At 40.4% G+C, this 20,514-nt stretch overlaps 1 protein-coding gene across 1 annotated transcript in view; it reads right to left on the bottom strand.

Annotated features, from left to right (window-relative positions):
* Positions 1 to 16,206, bottom strand: part of LOC140997979 (copine-9-like) — a 325,346-nt gene extending 309,140 nt beyond the window's left edge. Inside the window, exon 1 of the mRNA XM_073468074.1 lies at positions 16,130 to 16,206. Within this exon, the coding sequence (XP_073324175.1) occupies positions 16,130 to 16,206 (77 nt within the window). The remainder of the gene's footprint in view (positions 1 to 16,129) is intronic.
* Between the last annotated feature and the right edge of the window lie 4,308 nt (positions 16,207 to 20,514).

The following is a 20,514-nucleotide window of genomic DNA, read 5'->3' as shown; positions in this document are numbered from 1 at the left end:
TGGTCCAAGCGCTGGTCATCTCCAGCCTGGACTACTGCAACTCGCACTTGGCTGGACTCCCAGCCTCTGCGACTAAACCGTTGCAGCGTATCCAGAACGATGCAGCGCGCCTTGTTTTCAATCAACCCAAATTCTCCCATGTGACCCCCCAACCGTGACCTCCACTGGCTTCCTGTTGTAGCCCAGATCTGATTCAAGACGATGGTACTGGCCTTCAAGGCCATCAACGGAACTGCACCCATCTACCTCCAAACACTGGTCAGACCACACGCCCAAGCGTGAGCACTTCGCTCCACTACATCAGCTGGCCTGACCCCCCCATCCTGGAAAAATATGATTTTCGTCCCCAGTATATCACTATAGAAACAACGAGCAGTGTTTGCAGTATTAATGTAGTTTTTCTTATCTTGTTGGGTGTTGGAGTGTTTGAGTTACACCCCTACATTTGCTGTCCTCTTCAAGTTGCTCTTGAGAAAAGGTGATATTTAATTTTCGCCCGTGCAGATTGAAATTTTTAGATGAGTTTAAAAGACTGGCTCATCACACCTCATATGTACTGCCAGCTGACACATAGAAACCTCCCGGACAGCGCACCTTGCAAACCTACAAAAAAAAAATTGCGTGCATGTGACACCTCTGCTGCTACAATTAGGGGAAACACTGGATCTGACTGATAAACCACTGAACTGTAGAATAACATTAGACTTCATGGTCAAAGGAAGTTTTTATATCATGTGGACACACATGTTCATATTGTTATACTCACTCTTTGTTGCTTGCACTGTCGCTCTCTCTCTCTGCCTTGTTACAGTTGTGAGTGGTCAGTTACAGCCACCTGCCTGTCTTTATATTAATATACTCATTCAGTGCAGGGACATGAATCTTGCGGCTCTCCCCTGATTCTCATTTCCCTATTTGACTAATGTCTTATCTATTTGAACAGAAACCTCTGTGTCAAGCATCTTCACCTGAATGGAAAAAGCAATCCACCTCATTACCACCTGCAAGTGGCTTTGAGCTACATCACGACATCCGGGCTGTTTGAGGGTGAAGCCTTAATGGAAAAGAGAGATGGGAGAGAATAGATCAATTGGGATGTCAAGTGCAGAGAGACAGGCTGATTTATTTTTCCTTCAGGCAAGCTCTCCTCATATTAGAAATCAAGCTGATTCTTCTCAAGATCTAAAAAGTGAGTCACAGACCAGGAGAGCCTTTTAGAAATTAAGTCACATAGTCACCTCCAGATAACCTCCCCTGACAATACACCAACGCTCACACAGTAATGAGACAGTGTGGCTCCATGAAACTTTTTATATCATTCAAATATCAAGTATCTGTCAAAACACATCAGCCACATCCTCTCAGACAGAGGATGATGAAAGAAGCTGAGTTAGGAGGATGGTGATGCACAGATCAGGCTGAGTTCAAAGGCTCGCTTGTTGGGAGACGCAGCAGTTGTTCAGATGAGACAGAATAACAAGATCACCACGACGCAACAGCACATCGTCATCCTCAAGATTGTTTCTGTAACAGGTTTAACTGCTGATGCACATCGTCTTGAATCATCTTCAGAGCCATTAGAGAGTTCCACATCTACTGACGTATACAGCATGTCATATTCACAGTGAAATCCTTTTCATGTCTACAGAATGTTTACAGTCTCTGAAGTGAATACATTTTACAACATTTGCAAGATAGGACAATTGAGTAGAGGCCAACATTTGACCAGGAATCCCATTGGTTCCCTGAGACAAGAGGACTAGAGTTTATGGTGCCAGGATTAGGACAGAAAAGGAAAGCCAAACCTCATGAATAGAAGTGTTTGTTCAATAAGTTGTTTTATATAAATGGGCCTATTATAAGCTGATCCTTAAGATTTTTCAATATATCCATATGACCGCCTTCCCCATGTAGGATTCAAATTGTGTAAACACACAAGTGATTCAAAGGAAATGACGCTTTCACAGAGTGGACATGATAAAGAGACAAAAGAAGTCAGCAGAGTTGAGATTCACAGCAGTTTGAACTAATATGGTGTGTCTGCAGACGGACTTCTAATAGCCATGGAAGAGGGGTGGACTGGGAGTGAAATTCGGCCCTGGCATTTTCCATCTCTGACCAGCACTACAAAATGACCTTAAATAAATAATCCTATTTATATTGAAGATCCCATTAATCCCAAAGGTGTCCTAAAATAAATACAATGATGCTCTCCTATCATGTACTAAACAAGCATGATCAGACTACAGAGGTACTCAATATAGACCTACAACATACAACATTTAGTGTAGAAGCACACATTTTTTAATATTATTAATATTATGATTATGATTATTATTAGTATTATTATATTTTTGTTGTTATATTTACATGAATGAATGTGAAAAAGAATTGTGACTTTAGGGCCATTTAGACAATCCTGCAGAATTTTTCAATAAGATCATTGCATTATTTGGATTTATTCATACATAGCCTTAAATACATAGGCTTACAGACTCTAAAGGACATAGCACAGCGATAGTGGTATATATAGCTGCTAGTTTAACATTTCCTATAAAAGTTGATCAACTCGGAACATTTAACCCAGTTAATTGATGATAACAGTCAGTAGAAGAGTAGGCCGGAGAAGAGGAAAGTTGGGCCAAAGTAAACAAAAGCATCTGACTGACCCAACAATGTGGCGGCCCACCGGGATTCCACTGTACCAGATGGCCAGTCCACCCCTGAACACAGGATTACCAAAAAAGGTGATCTTATTCAAACATCAGACATTAAATTCTAAAATAAGTTGGAGTCGTGAAACATCGAGCATGTGTAATGGGATAAAACCATTTTAAACCTTATTTTGGGGCTTATAATTTGGTCCCCAAAACTTTTTTTTTTAATCAAATTCGACTGATACATGCAGTTTTTATGTTCCTGTGACCACTGACCAGTGAAGTTCTGGCTCTCTCCCAATTCACTTAGATAGGGGCTGTTGCAATGATGGCTGCTGAGTTGAAAGACTTGCTTTAAAGGACTCTGACTGAATTCAAAGTCGGCGTCTATTCAGTCCATTGAGAACTGCTTGCCTGGCATGCTCACCAAATAAGTTTTCTTGCTTCCAGTCTTACTTCCTGGTTATGCTGTCCACTCAATATACACAGTAGTGTTTCTTTTGCTGGCCCTGCCCTCAAGTTCTCACAGAGCCCACAGACATTACTTTCTGATGATGTCACAGATTTTTAAATCGCTTTCCTAGGCTCAACGAAAGTTTTACAATCATAAAACCTCCATAATAATAATAATAATAATACATTTTATTTGTACAGCGCTTTTAAAAACTCTCAAAGACACTTTACAAGAATAGAATACATACAAGAATACATAAAATCAAGTGCATGGTGCATAAACTCAAGTGCATGGTGCGATAGAGGAGAAATATGTAGTAAAAAGAACAGTGTATGAGGATATGGATCTGTGTAGGTTTTTTGGGAGAACAGGTTGAGTACAGCAGACAGCTACAGGTGCAGATGAAAAGCGAGTTTGAAGAGGTGGGTTTTGAGTAATGACTTGAAGGTGGATGAGTCTGGGCAGTCACGGATGTGTTTGGGGAGGGAGTTCCAGAGGGAGGGGGCAGCAATGGAGAAGGCTCTATCCCCCCAGGTACGGTGCTTGGTCCTGAGGGGGGGTGAGAGAAGGTTAGCGTCTGAGGATCTGAGGTTTCGAGAAGGAGTGTGGTGGTGGAGCATGTCCGTGAGGTAGGGAGGGGCCTGGTTGTGGAGGGCTTTATGGGTGAGTAGGAGGAGCTTGAAGTTGATTCGGTGTGGGACAGGGAGCCAGTGAAGGTTTTGGAGTACGGGGGTGATATGTTCACGGGAGCGGGTGTGGGTAAGGAGGCGGGCAGCAGAGTTTTGGATGTATTGAAGTTTATTGAGGACTTTGGAAGATGAGCCATAGAGGATGCTGTTGCAGTAGTCCAGTCTTGAAGTGATAAATGCGTGGATGAGAGTCTCAGCTGCAGAGAAGGAGAGTAGTGGGCGGAGGCGGGCAATGTTTTTTAGATGGAAGAAAGCAGTTTGGGTGAGGCGGCTGATGTGCTGTTCGAATGAAAGAGTACTGTCCATGATGATGCCAAGGTTACGGATGGAGGGAGAGGGAGACAGGTTGATGTTGTCAAAGCTGAGGGTGACGTTCTGGGTCGATGTGGTGAGATGTTTTGGGCCAATGAGTATGATTTCAGATTTGTCACTGTTTAGTTTCAGAAAGTTTTTTTGCAGCCATGATTGTAGTTCTGACAGGCAGTTTGTGAGGGTAGAGTGGGTGGCAGGGGTGATGGATTTTGTGGAGATGTGGAGTTGGATGTCGTCGGCATAGCAGTGAAAACGGAGACCATGCCGACGGATGATGGAGCCAAGGGGGAGTAGATAGATGATGAAGAGGAGTGGGCCAAGCACTGAGCCCTGGGGGACGCCTTGAAGCAGGGGGGCAGTGGAGGAGGAGCAGTTGTTGACATGGATGAACTGTTGTCTGTCTGAGAGGTAGGATTTGAGCCAGGAAAGAGCGGAGCCGGTGATGTTGAGAAATGTTTGTAGGCGGGACAGGAGGATGGAGTGGTTGATGGTGTCGAAGGCTGCAGTGAGGTCAAGGAGGATGAGTATACTGAGGTGGCCGGAGTCTGCAGAGAGGAGGAGGTCGTTGGTAATTTTCAGGAGAGCGGTTTCGGTGCTGTGTTTGGGGCGAAATCCAGATTGAAAAGGTTCGTACAGTTCATGAGAGTGGAGGTGGGTTTGGATTTGTGAGGCGACAACACGTTCCAGAATCTTAGACAGGAAAGGGAGGTTTGAGATAGGACGGAAGTTTGAGATGATGTCAGGATCCAGGCCGGGTTTTTTGAGGATGGGGGTGACAGCGGCCAGTTTGAGGGATTCGGGGACAGAGCCAGAGGAGAGGGAGGAGTTAATAATGATGGCGATTAATGGGGAGATTGTAGGGAGGCAGGATTTCACGATGGAGGATGGGATAGGGTCCAGAACAGAAGTAGAGTTTTTTTGATCCATGGATCAAAAATGGATTATAGAAAGAGTCATAATCGACCTTGTTCGCAGTTGGAGGTTTCCTATCAAAAGTTTTACAGATGTCTCTTTTATAATGGTCCTTTTTGTGCTGCTGGGCAATTTTTTGCTGCAATACCGCAAGTGGTCACTGGGCAAAATTGGGAGTTAGGCTGAGGGGCCACCGCTGTATTCAGGTCTCAATGGTAAATTAATGGGTTAATTGTTAATTGCTATGTGACTGAACCAAGCTGTAAAATCAAAACAATGAGCTGAAAGACACTAAAACTCCCTGCAGTACCGAGGGGAACTGAGGAATTGGGTCACAACAGTTTCATCTTACACAGTCATTTGATTTATTTAGATTTATAAAACTTTTGATTAGAGCAGGAACCCTAACCCTAACCCATTTGAGCAGCCTGAAAGTGAAAGGCCCAATAAGCCTCACATTTGATACCTTAATCCTGAAATCATATTTAGACCTAAAAAGGTTTGGAACAGAGGATTTGTAATAATCAGCATTTACTCTTTCACTAAGATTATCTCCATCTTATCCAAGAGGGTGTTAACATACAGATGAAATCCATCAAAAGAACAACAATAATCGTAGAATATGTGTAACTCTATGGAGCTAAATCAGGGTCAAATGTTTTGTACTTGAAAAAGTAAAATTTGAAACTGAAATTTCAAGTTTTGATCTTGAATTTTGAAAAATACATCAATGTATTCAAAATAAAAATAAATGTACAAAAAGTTTTTTCAGGTTAAAAATAATTATGATCAACTCAATTCTTTTGAATAAATCATTTATTTTCATTTTTCACTTTCATATGTTTTGATATTTGGGATCCTATTTCTTTCAGTTGCATGTTTTATCTTTTCAGATTCAGATCTTAGTTTTTTTTCAGTTTCAAATCTTTTTTTTTCAGTTTCAGACTTTTGACCCTGATCTAGCGTGGGGGGCGTGGCATCAACTGAGAGGGCTGTGGAATCATGACTGACAGCTTAACCAAAAGGCTACAGACCTTCCCCGATCATGTTGCCTTCAGGGAACGTAGGATCTAAAACGATTCGGCTACGCCACATGATTGGCAGTGAAAAAACTGCTGTCAGTGACAAACTTCCATTTGCACACCATGCACGAATATCCTGCACGGCTAAAACTGTTTTAATTTCCAAGGCTGTTTAGATGTGAGATGTGGAAGCTGTTTTAGACAGTACTGAGGACCAACTGTAGTACAGGAGCGACAAAATCACGCCAGATTGTGCACAGACACCCACACTTTAAGTACTGAAATGTCCAACACGTAGCACTGGATCCAGCACACAGGTGAGAAAAGTAAGGTTGGGAAATCGTGATAAATATCAAAATGAGAGGTCGTTTTGTGTTTTTTTCAGCACCCCATGCACTCCTGCAACCACAAAACAGCACTACCTTTATTCAAATTAACAGCATTATCTGTGTTTTTCACGCAGTACATAGGCTAATGTTACTACCTACTACTGCGTTAGCAGCCACTCGATGCTAATGTTAGCCCTATGCTTAACCTCTAGCTTTGACAATTCACCACTTAAAAGATGTCAGAAACATTGTATGTTGTTACAAAACGACCTCTCATTTTGATATTTATCACAATTTCCCAACCTTATTTTTCTCGCCTGTGTGCTGGGTCCAGCAGGTGAGCCAGCAGAACCGGACGCCATGGCCAGCGGACACTGCGAGGCATTCACAGTGCTACGTGGAAATTGGACATTTCAGTACTTAAAGTGTGGGTGTCTGTGCACAATCTGGCGTGATTTTGTCGCTCCTGTACTACAATTGGTCCTCAGTAGCCTACTGTCTAAAACAGCTTCCACATCTCACATCTAAACAGCCTTGGAAATTAAAACAGTTTTAGCCGTGCAGGATATTCGTGCATGGTGTGCAAATGGAAGTTTGTCACTGACAGCAGTTTTTTCACTGCCAATCATGTGGCGTAGCCGAATCGTTTTAGATCCTACGTTCCCTGAAGGCAACATGATCGGGGAAGGTCTGTAGCCTTTTGGTTAAGCTGTCAGTCATGATTCCACAGCCCTCTCAGTTGATGCCACGCCCCCCACGCTAGATCAGGGTCAAAAGTCTGAAACTGAAAAAAAGATTTGAAACTGAAAAAAAAAAGATTTGAAACTGAAAAAGAAAGATCTGAAACTGAAAAAAAGATTTGAAACTGAAAAAAAACTAAGATCTGAATCTGAAAAGATGAAACATGCAACTGAAAGAAATAGGATCCCAAATATCAAAACATATGAAAGTGAAAAATGAAAATAAATGATTTATTCAAAAGAATTACCAGAGTTGATCATAATTATTTTTAACTTGAAAAAACTTTTTGTACATTTATTTTTATTTTGAATACGTTGATGTATTTTTCAAAATTCAAGATCAAAACTTGAAATTTCAGTTTCAAATTTTACTTTTTCAAGTACAAAACATTTGACCCTGATTTAGCTCCATATAACTCTCTCTCACCAGCAGGGGTGTAGTGCTATTTGTTTGAGTATCAGAGCGCACCTAAGACACGTGCACCTGAGCGCACAGGTGTGCATGCACACAGTTACGTTTTTTTAACAACATCTGAACTTTTACCTTTTTAGCTATTCCAAAAAATGAAGGGATGTTTTGCTGTCTTCATCCTCACTACTTAATGTTATTGAGCTATAAACTGCAGGAAAAATTAATTCACTAAGAGCAGCATCTTTTAACCCTCCTGTTATCCTTGGTGTCAATTTGACTCCATTCAATGTTTAACATCTCTAAACCCCCCCCACCCCACCCCCCCCACCCCCCCACACACACACACACACACACACACACACAAACCTGGCAACCCCCACAAGAACCACACCTGTTGGCAATTCTCACAAACAATTGCAATATTGTTTCAATAGTATATAGATCTACCTGACTGCACCTGTAGTAGTGGGAGAACCACCGATATTTCGACTTGGGGGCGGAGACATTTGGTTCCCGTGAGGACAGTGATAGTTCAAGGGAGGAGCAAACATATAAAAGCTTGCACAGCAGCCTTCTAGGCCATTTCTCTTGGTGCTTTCTCTTCATGAAAATGACGTCTAAGAAAATAAGTCATATATAGCACTTACAGTAGCATAGGACAATCTTTAACAATGTTCAAATTGTATGTTTTTGTAAAAAAAACAAAAAAAACTGATGGTGATGATGATGAGGTTCTATTTTACAATTCAAATATTTAGAAATGTTTGAAATTGTGTTTTTCCTGAACATAATACATGCTACTGTCCTTGATAATGGAAATTGCTTTCATTCCAAATATTATAAATAACACAAAATAGTTCTTACAAATAATATGCTTACTTTAAAACACACACAAAAATACCCCTTGATCCAATTTTAATCAATCGGTAAGCTATTTTGTTTTTTTGCTTATATTTCCGAAGTCACATTATAGGTATTCTGGATGTATAAGAAGGTGTTTGGGGTGCTGTGTTTAATTTAAAATGCTATTTAGGCAGTCAACAAATACACATAGAGTACCTGACATATAAACATGAGTAACAACTTTGATTATGATAATTTTCTGGATGTTTAAATGGCTGCGGTCAAATTGACCCCAAGGATAAACGGTGTTAGTGAAATTTGAGGGTAACAGGAGGGTTAAGGTGGAACATTTCTTGCATGCAGGGCTGTAGCCAGGATTTTATAAAAATATTGAGGTCATGCGTAGGCCTGCTAGAGGGAGCAGCATTTAAAAGGAATTTGAAAATGTTGTTATTAAAAAAATCTCTTGCAGCACACTGACCTAGAAGAGACTGACTTGTCATTGACATATTTATTGCCCTGATATGATCCTTTCTGTGGAAGCCCATTTCTGCCAGTTAAAGACAAAAACTTTTATGAAAACGGAGCCTTATGAATAAATAAATATGAATAAATAATAGATGTATACAGATGCAGCCTCTTAAAACTTCCTGTTCCTCCATGACGGAGCTCTAACCAGTCCGTGACAGGTCTGTGCTCAGATCTGGAAGAGTCCGTTACTGGAACGCCCCTAAGCTTCATGTGTGGAAACCAGTTGCAATGGTTTATATATCCACCAGGAGGAGCAGTGATGATGGAAGCTGAAGCGGTACTTCAGCGTGAAAAATCAGCTAGGCCGACAGTATTTGACGTGTGTGAGAGAGTGTGATTTCCACACAGAACATATTTAATGATTATTAGGCTACCATATCAAGAGGTACTCAATATCATGCTTAAGTTTTTGTTTTTCAACAGTGCTGCATGAAATTGAAAGCAATTTGGCTGGGGAATTAATTATTTAATATAAAGGAAAAAACTGAAAGCCATTTTCTTGTTTGTGATTGTTGTTATATAAATATAATTTCTCATGCTGTTAGATTACTGCTAGACCAGGTGCGTGCGGAAATATGAGAGCAAAATTTTTTTGCCATAATGAAAATGTTATTTTTGAAATGTTAAATGCCAACAAATATGTATTGAAGCAGAATATTTCATTAGGTAAAACATGTTGTGGACTTTTGAAATAATTACATTGATCTTTTTTTAATATATTTTGACTTTTGGACTGTGGACAGCGCTCTGAAATTATTAGAAATGTTCGGATTACACGAGTCAGAAGCAATCCTATGCAAAACAACACAAAGACAAAAACGTTTGCTAATTTTTTCTGTATTTCTGCAAATGTTGAAGGCACATTGAAGGGAATTTTTTTATTTTTCTTTGCCTTTTTTTGGAGGAGCAGCTTGGGGTGACAGGAGGGATGACACGCAGCGAGGGACCACGGGTCGGGTTCGAGCCCTGGGCCACTGCAGGGTCTCTGTACATGGGTTGCACACTCTACCAACTGAGCTACTGGGGTGCCCCAGGGGGAGACATTTTAATCAGAAGAGACGGATCTTTAATGACTGATTCCATGTGCTTAAACAAACTAAATAAACACAGTCTTCATTTTCACGACTGAATAAACTGAATAAACAAATGGTCCATTTCAGAATAATATACGTATAGTATATGTGTGTTCCTAACTTTAGGGCTGCAGCAGGGATGAACTCATTTTTATAACTTTATATACTGCTGGGTGGCTTAACCTATAATAATATAACCTAGCTATAACTTTAGATCATTGATATAAAATAATATAAAGTAAAGAGTAGGCCTAATGCTAACTAAACTAAAGCTTTAAAATAAATAAATGGATTAAAGGTGTAATATTTGTCTCTGAGATACAATGGAGTAGAAGAATAAGGTTTAGGTTTAAAGGGTTAATATCCTGTATATGTTTTTTGTGAGGGAGGCACCATCTCATGGTGACACCCTGCAACTGAATGAATGGGCATGTTTACAGTGGAATCTAGGCAAATCCCCAGGAGGAGGCTGGCAATCGACTGGGAACCGGCTGGCAGCCGAAAGGCCTTCGGATGGGAGGGGAAAATTGAGGCAGCGTCATCCGTATATGAAAATTATGAGTTAAATGTTGACATTTCATCTCATAATCATACGTTTTGTATTTCATAATTATTACTTTTATTTAAGAATTTTGAATTTTTTATCTCATCATTTCTACCTTTCTCATAATTATGACTCATCGAGCTTAGTTTTCATCTTATCCTCCTCTTTATTTGTTGGAAATGGGCTTCCATATTTATCATGGTGAACCTCACATAAACTGTTGGAGTAGCTGATAACAGACAGCCTGACTGCAACAGATAGGCTGATAGTTTATTCAAGGCTGCTACTGTGCACTGTAACTTTTTTCCCACTGTGAATATTTTTGCCACCGAAAATTTCAGAGCAGAAACTCCAGATTGACTCTGTGTGACCATGTCTCATTTTAAATGAATATAGGTTCATAGTTTGTTGGCTCAGGTCCTAAACACAGCTGCTGCTTCTGTTCATGTGCAGTAGTGTGTTGATCAGCCAACTAATGTTGAAAAAGCTGCAGTAGTTTCCTGAAGCTGCAGTGAATCTCACCCCCTCTAAAAACTACTCATTATCTTCTCATCAGAGGTTTCCCTGATAGCATTAATGCAGGCTTATTCAGTTAGTAAGTCAGTGAGCCAACAGGCACAGTGGCAAGGAGCTAGAATTGACCCACCTAAATGGAATGCAGCCATCCTGTTTGATCAGTCCTGTGTCCCTCATTGGGACTGACCAACATTATCAAGCAGCTGATCTGATGGAGGTTCCTCACAGCTTCAGCTCCACAGCTAGAGATTTCTTCATCTTTTTCTCAAGATACGGGTGAAGATTCAGCCTTCACATTCCTCCTCCTCTCTCTGCCTGTGTCTCCTGTATCAACAGCCTGTGTCCGGTTCATCTACAGCAAGGATCCTTCTGGGGCCCACCACACCAACCCCATTCTGTCAGTGTCAGGGAACCGAAACAGCTACTCTCTAACCCCTCTGGATTGACGGCGCCCGGGGATACTGAGGACTTGCCACAACCAGCAGCTTCGGGCTCTGTTAGCATGCAGACATGAGTCTGACATGGAAATGCTTTTGTCTGAGGGGACACACTCATCATTATTTCCTGGTCTGCCAGCCCTCTGTGCCAGGTGCAGGAAAGGAAAGATACTTGTACTTTACTTGAGTATTTCCAGTTTTTATTACTTTATACTTCCGCTTGACTACATTTATCTGACTATTTGCTAGTTGCAGATTTTGTTAAATAATAAAAATTGTAAATAACAAATACATTATGATGTAATACAATTGACTAAGATAACACTATATTGATCTCAGACGGGACATTCACAGGCTAGCTAGAAGAAAAGGCTATTTAAAGTAGTTTAGCCAGCTTTACCATTAAAGTCATGAACACATGAATGGATCAGTAACCATAATTCAATAATTTAGTCTGAAATATGCCATTCTGCAAAAAGAGAGTGCTTGGTATCACTTCCACTCGGTCTTCACTCTTCGAAGAGAACTCGAAGAAAACTGTGTCACGATTTTTTTTTTTAGCCATATGGGGGCATGTGAAGAATGCAAGCAAATCATAACTTTAATTTATACATTTTTTGGCGTTTTGGCAGCAGATCATGCTTAGGTTAATAAGCGCAGTGAAACTGGCTGTAGAACCAAAGCAAAGTACTGAAAGACATTCGATCACTCCATAGTGATACTGCTGAGTCACATAATAATTTTCTGTGTGCGTAAATTCACTATGAACAATATTTTCTACTTTTATAGTTGCCATTTAAACCATTTTAAATGTTCAAAAGGTGCAGGTTTAAAGCTGATGCACACAGGGGGTTCAAACTGAAACCCCAATATAAGATTCAAGATTCAAGGTTAGTTTAATTGTCATGATGCAACACAAGAATGTATAAGCAATTCCTCTTTGTTGTTCTCTAAGCTACAAACATAAAAACCTGTATAGATAAATTCATAAATAATAATCGAGTCAGAAAAATGTAAGAACTACAAGGATTATTTCATGGTCATGAAACAGTCTCAGTTTAATTCTGATGCCTCTATATGGCCTACATAAACACACAAGATCATCAGTGAGAAGATTGGTTATTTCTATATAGTTATTATAGTTACTTTAATGGCTGTCATCGGGTCAGATTCCGGCTTATCCAGGTTGGTTAAATCATAAAATTAAAACTGTTTTTTATAGCAGAGTACTGAGGATAAATTGAGGAGTGTCACAGCCTGAGGAGAGAAGCTGCTCTGTAGTCTGGTGTTATGGCACTAAAACAAAGTCTAATGGGTAAACAGGGTTTACTGCACATCTTCCAGCAAAAAGCAACTAAATCAGGTGCTTCTTAGCCCAAGGACAGAAGTCTGACTCTCTGACACTCTGACTGATGAAGACACAGTCGTGTTGAAACATTAGTTTGTTTGCACGGTTAAAGGCTGTAAATGTACAGCTGTGTTGAGGTCAAAAGTTTACATCCACTTGTAAAGAACATGTATATCATGGCAGTCTTGAGTTCCAATGATTTCTACAACGCTCATTTTTCTGTGATGGAATGAGTGGAACACATACTACTTTGTCACAAAAATCATTCAAGAAGTTTGGTTCAATAATTAATTTATTACAGGTCTTCTGAAAATGTGACCAAATCTGTTGGATCAAAAATATACATTCAACTTGAACAATCAGTTTAGGTGATTATAGAAAGTTGTGTGAATCAAATGTTCTTTGTAGCATGGCCTCATAACTTCTTCTGAATGATTCTGATTGATAACAGCTGGTGACTTTTCTGGGCCCATTTTAAGAGATTGATACACCCACTAGACTACAATGGGAAAGAGCCTAGCATTGATCTGAAAGAGCACACTACTGATTTGAGCAGGTCAGGAAAGTCACTTGGAGCACATACAGGTCCCAAGATCAACTGTGAAAACGACTGTTTGTAAGTATAAAGTGCATGGCACAGTTGTGTCACTGCCACCATCAGGAAGAAAACACAAACTATCACCTGCTGCTGAGAGAAAACTGGTCAAGATGGTCAAGAGTCAACCAAAAACCACCAAAAAGCAAGTCTGCAATGAATTAGAAGCTGTTGGAAGACAGGTGACAGTGTCTACAGTCAAGTGTGTTTTACATTAACATGAGCTGAGAGGCTGTCTTGCAAGAAGGAAGCCCTTGCACTTGCAGGAAGCCAACAAATTTAGTTGAACTTCACCAATTCTGTCAAGAGGAGTGGTTAAAAATTCAGCCAGAGGACGACCAGAAGCTTGTGGATGGCTATCAAAAGCAGCTAACTGAGGTGAAAATGGCCAAGAGACATTTAACCAAATATTAGAATTACTGTATGTATATTTTTGATCCAGCAGATTTGGTCACATTTTCAGAAGACTATAATAAATTCATCACTGAACCAAACTTCATGAATGTGTTTTGTGACGAAGTAGCATGTGTTCCACTCATTCCATCACAGACACATGAGCGCTGTAGAAATCATTGGAACTGAAGACTGCCATGATGTAAACTTTTGACCACGACTGTATGTGTGCGCCTGTCTCACCCTTGTCATCTGTTGTCCACAGGCTGCCAGATTACACGAAAACAGAGTTCCTTGTAGTGGCTTTAAACTGGCAGTAGATGAGTTTTTTTAACGCATCATTATGTAAATTTTGATTGCTGCATGTAATGGCTACAGAATAATAACACTACTGGCTTTTACTGTTCCCTATAAACCTCGCTTTCACATTGCAATTTAGTCTGGCACCAGGCACCAAATATCCCAAATGTCTTTTACCCCTTTTCCACTGCTCAAAAAAGGAATTTGGGATGCGTCTATTCAAGGACGTTTTATTACTGGTCATAGTGTTGGAGGTGGAGCCCCGTTCATTCCTATGAAAGCTGCTCAGTGGTGTTTTGAAGCCAAAAAGCTCGACTTCCCGGGTATGAAAATACCTGGATCGCCGACCAAGCTGGCCAACTTCCGGTTTAGCGCCCCGGCTAACATGAATGGGGATAAAAAAGTTTTGGTCGTGCGGCTCTTCTAGACTTTCCAAATGTTATTGGACCAAATGGCTCAAATTACGATAGTGAAACGAGTCATTTCACGTGGGTTGTGACGCTCAAAAGAATTTGTCCACCGTTTTACAGACGCTTCTTTCACAATGGGTCTATTGTTTTTTTGTCCACTGTTACAATCGTTTCCGGCGCATTCGTGACGTGACATCAGTGACGTACGACGTAACGCTTCAGATAAAGATCACAGACAGGCTGCCTTGCCTGTGGGAAGTGGGAATGGGGTCAATAGGTGATCTTTAGTGGGTCGACCCGCGTTTAAAAAACCTGTGTAGACCCGCTAATTTTGGTGGAAAAGCGGTATTTGTGACAGCGACACCAACAATAATACCAGTTGGAAACACTAGGGGAGGAGAAGTTGTCTGTTTCCACTTTAAGTACAAAAGAAATTATTGATAATACAGCAAGAAATTCTGAAAAAAAAACCCACAACTCTATTTTCTTTCTTTGGTGCACAGGGAGCAACGGAAACATAAAGACTGAACAACCACTTAGCTTTGTAAACATTCTAACTTTAACATAAAAAATAGTAGATGAAAATGATTTATTTCTTTCACTGTTATATTAAAATTGGTCATCTAGAGTGCACTTGTTACATTGTAATGTATGCTGGTTTGTAATGGCAGTAGGGTGGGGGTGTGCTGCTCGGACCCCCCAGAAGCTTTGGCCTGCAGTGTTCAGCTTTGAAGTACAAATGATATTTGAGGCTTTCAGAGGGAAAACGTGTGTGAGTGCTGCCCTGAAAATATGTTTCTTTTTTTTCAAATCAATTTTTGCAAGTGTTGACCTTGAAGGAGTCTTATGTGGGGGTTATAGGAGGTGTCAGGATGGGGACGTTCACACAGGACATCATCTGTCTCCTCTTTTATTTCCTTTGTTACATCTCCATTACTCCTGACATCCTTTGACTTTTAATGATTTTTGATTCTCCTCAACATTAATTTGTATCTACATATTTATTATTGTTTCTTGAAAACATCACAATTTAAAAAACACTATCATTTGTACTGCGCTGTTCCTGCTGAGCACTACACTTTGTAACAGTGCTGCTGTACAGTGTCCATGTACTAATATTAGATTGTGTGTATGAGTTATAGTAGCCTATTGTTAGATTCCTGTCTGTTCTTCTCTCTTCATCTTCAGGCCTTATTAAAATAACCATTCTTCAAACCTCTGTGTGCCATTATTGTCAGTTGGCACATTTAATATCCACGCATTTGTGTGATCTCAGAGTTGCGCTCTTCGGAGCTCTCCAAGGCACTCAGAATAAAACCTGGTACTGTTGGTTACTGCACCCCCACGCACTTCTACACCCACTGCACATGCAAATTCCTCCTCAGGAAAGAAAGAGTTGCTCCATGCACGTTTAATCTACACAATACTGATTAAAAAGCGTGAGGAAAAGCCAAGGAGGAACAGAAAATGGCACCAAACTACGCACAGATAGTCAGAGCCTCTGAAATAAATCAGGAACGGAAACTGAGTTTAATACTCAGCATCCAAAATGTGTACATGAGAAAAGATGAAAGACAGGTGAGCACCGGGGAGACGTGTTAGCGGCGCTTACCTGCAGGAGACGGTGACTTCTATCTTTGTCGCAGGTACGGTGGAGTTGAGTGGGTCGAAATCCCCGATTGTCGCCATGGCTGCGGCTTTGTAAATCACTTCTTCTCAATCCTTGAAGTTGTCACTTAGATTATAGCACTAATTGTCCCCGACGCTACAGCGTGCCTGTTCCCTCCACAACAGACTAACACAGAGTGCGGCGGCCGGCTCCGGCACGACGAGTTGATGCTGCTGACGGTCGCTGGAGCGCAGCTGAGCGTTAGGAGGCATACCTGAGGATGAGGAGGCGTTCATTCATGGGGGGGGGGACGGGACACAGAAGAGTCACAAAGAGAGAGAGAGTCAGAGAGAGAGAATCACAGATGGGAGAGAATCCGAGAGAGAGAATCCGAGAGTCAGAGAGAGAATCAGAGAGAGAGAAGCTCCGCTGCTCGTCATTTCTCACCATCCGTCGCCAGGTGGAGGCAGAGACCGCCATAAGTTCTTCTGCTGTGCTTGCGCTCAACTTGTGTTGTGTCTATCGGGGGTGATTAGTGCCACAACACGAGGAGCAGGTGGAGAAGAGGCAACAGCAGGTAGAAGACACTTTTAATGGACCTGACAATGTTCCACATACTTAAGCTGATTACTACTGAGCACAATATTGTAAACCGTTTTTTTAATTACTTTTTGGTTTTAGATGTTTTTCATAGCTGTTATGTTTTATTTGTATGAGTCCGTTTCAGCCCACATTTAAATTTACTTCACCGGGCTGTACAAGCACACAGGGTTGGGAGGGTTACTTAAAAAATGTGTTCTGATACAGTTACTGATTACCTGTTAAAAAACTGATGTGTAAGACTTGTGAAATGTTGTCCTGTGTGCACATGCACAGTAACAGACTAGTGTATCAAGTATGCAGGTACAACACATCAAACCTTCTAATCATAGACCCTCAATTACATTATAGGTGGGTGACGAGAGACATCGTTTCTTTCATTCTGTTGACTTTTTACACTGTGACAGCTATTTTATATTAAATACTTCTTAAATACTTAAAGGGGCTCTATGAAATAATTTGTAGTCATTTACATGTATTAGGGCCCTTGTCCACATAGCGTTTTTTTCAATTGTTCCCAATGAGGAGCGAGCACCTGCATCCGCAGCATCGTTTTTCAGAGTGCTCCGCCTTTTTTGTGCGGCCAAACCAATCGCTTTGAGTTGAAAATACCTAAACTTTTCAGAAAGGCGTTGGTGACGTCATCATGGCTCTTTTTCTTTACAAGTCAGGCCCATCAACAGATGATAAGTAAGATAATTATTTAATAAATGAATAATATATTAACCTCTGAAACATCTCAGTGTTCACACTCTGAGTCAATGTGAAGATGTAGTTCATTAAATAAGCACCAGTTAACAGGGGTCAGGCCAGGTTCCAGCAGCATCTGGCCTGCTGAAGAGTCACTGTGTGGCTGACCTCTCACCTCATTATTTAAAAGGGGTGGAGAGAGAATATTACCACACAAATCAGTGTCTTATTGTCCTACTAAGTTAGGACAATTCATTTAGCTTAACACAGTTGACATCCAGTTATGTAACTGCTTTATGCAACCACATTACCGTGACACAGATTTCTCTTCTGCCAAACTGTACTCAGAGGTCGTATCTGTGTAAAGAAAGAGCACTTAATGGCAGCTCAGCTGCTGAGGGAAGTAGATTGTGGGGTGTAAACAGTTAATACTTCTCATCATGGATGCTAATGAATAAATGATACACAAAGGTACAAAGAGATCAAACCAGGGGGTGGAGCATGTCTTTGAAGAATAGAGTGTGCTTCTCCTTGGTCAGGGTGGAGTCAATTCTGTGCAGGTGTCAAACTCCAGGGGCCAAATGTATAAACCATGAGTACAAAAACAAAAAATGTACTTAAGCCACTGTCCACGCAGGTTTCTAAATGTACAAAAATCTACAGGCGGTGAGACAGTGCGTATTGGTACAGATCTTTTACACTGCCACTTTCCACGCAGGTTTCCGAATGTATAAAAATCCACAGAGGGTGAGAATGTGCGAACTGGTACACATCTTTAACACCATGCGCAACAGCAGTCTTTTCAGTTTGATTATTGTGATGTTGCGAGTTAGCAAAAAGGATAAGAAAAGTTTGAATTAGGGTGACATTTTATTTAGAGCTGTGTTTTTTTTATGATTTATGTTTTCAGATTTTGAAAGTTTTCAGATTTTTAACACAATACAGACAAAACAAGATTAACAAACATCAAGAAACTCTGAAGACACAGAATTAAAAATAATATTTTAGAAAATATCAAATCAGGTTATCTTATAACCTGATGAAGGTCTAAGTACTGAAATGTTGTTGTCAATAAACCTAATCGCAAGCGAAGTGGACAGTGTGCGGGAGTCTTTTTCCTGATTTTGTCGGCCTTCGGTCTTCTCCTACGCGCCCGTCGACCCGAAGGTGTGCAAAAGCTGCACTCAGAAAATATCAAATAAATCAATGAGTAAAACAAATACATTTAAAAAATGTATTAATCGTCTTTGGTAACAGTAGCATGCCATACATCCCAGGTAATATGTTCTAAGTAATATACAATACATTTTCCCCATTTGTCAATAGATTTTACCCCACCTATCAGCACTCCTATAGCACAGTTGTTCATATGAGGCAACTTTACAGATTCCAGTAAACCAGTCTTAGAAGGACGGGCAGATGAGTGTCTTTTATTAATGAATCCCACCTGATCAGGATGAATAAGTGCTATGGTCACTTTGTCAATTCTATTGGCTAGTACCTTGGATAAAATTTTACAATCTATTGAAATTAAGCTAATTGGTTTGAAGCTTTACAATCATATGGATCCTTATCCTTCTTAAGAATAAGTGTAATAATAGTGATTGTGATAAGGAAGGAAGCAGTTTTACTTCTCTAAAAGCTTCTGTGAACATCTGCATCATTAGGGGCATAAGCCACGTAACATTTAAAGAACTCTGCAGTAAAACCATCCTGACCAGGTGATTCACCAGAAGGCAATGCCCTTATTACATCAGATAGGTCCGCCTCCATAAGTGGACTGTCAAGATACTCTCGCTGTTCCTCATTTAGCTTGGGAAGGTTCAGATCATCAAGAAAAGAGGTTATATCTTCATCAGTTGCAGAACATTCTGATGCATAAAGACAATATAGATAAGATAATACAGCAGGAAATAGAAAATTATACAGCAGGAATAGAGAATTAGAAATAAGAAATAGATCAATTTCTTGAGTATGCATTGTGCGCGTTACAGTAAAAGGTGTAGTCTCTACCTGTAAGATTCAACATCTTCCAGACGTCCGTAAGCCCCAGAGAAGTACATAAACCTTTCACTGTGATAACTGAGTTAGTCGATTTACTACATTGAGAGCTACTCCGATCTAAAGTCTGGTCCAGAGTGACATTAAAATCTCCACCAAGGATAACAGGGAAGTCCCCACTCTCAAGTAGTTTACTCTCAAAGTCTACAAAGAAGGCCATTTGGAGCGTAAATATTAGCCAGTATAACCGTTTGTCCCTGAATTTCTGCCACCACAATGATAATCCTACCTTCTCTGTCAGATATTTGTTTAAGACATTTAAATTGCACATGCTTGCTAAATGAAATAGCAACCCCTTTGCTTTGACTAGAACCAGCACTGAAGAAGACATACCCCACCCAATCCCTATACAGCTTATTAGACTCATGTGGAGACAGATGAGTAAAAAGACCACATCATATTTTTTTGGCCTTTAAGATACAGAGTACTTTCTTATTCTTGACAGGATTTCCCAGGCCATTTACATTCCATGTCGTGTAGCTCAACTTATTACTACTAGCCATTGCAGGACATGAAAATTTGGAAAGATATAGACCTGGCACTCTGTTTAAGACCCATATGGCCAATGGCGTAAAAACAAAAGTACAATAAAACAAACTCAGTGGAACAGTTTTAGTTTTATCAAGCGGCAACACTCTAACACGGCACATAAAAAAAAACTTAACACTAAACTCTTATGGTCCATGACCCGTAACACAAATGGTGCAATTAAGTCTACATCCGAGTGACACAGCACACACATCATCAAACACAGATCAGTCTAAAATGTAAAGAACACAGATCCATAAACAAAACTATATTGCCACTCCTCTTTATCATTGTAAGAAAAAAGAAAGAGACAGAGAGAGAACATTTTTGAGTGGCTCACTGACTATAGCATCCTCCAAAGATAGGCACGAGGTCATGATTAAAAACTGGGTTTAATGCATCCAAACCAACCCGTGAGAACTGGGTTAAGAGAGAAAATACTAAAAAATACAATAACTGAAATGCATGTGAATGTCTTGTGTTTACACCCAATGCCCCACATAGCCATA

This window comes from Pagrus major, chromosome 6 (genome assembly GCF_040436345.1).
Source record: "Pagrus major chromosome 6, Pma_NU_1.0".
NCBI classification, from domain to species: Eukaryota; Metazoa; Chordata; class Actinopteri; order Spariformes; family Sparidae; genus Pagrus; species Pagrus major.
The sequence above is the reverse complement of the archived record's forward strand: the minus strand, read 5'-3'. Positions and strand labels throughout refer to the sequence as shown.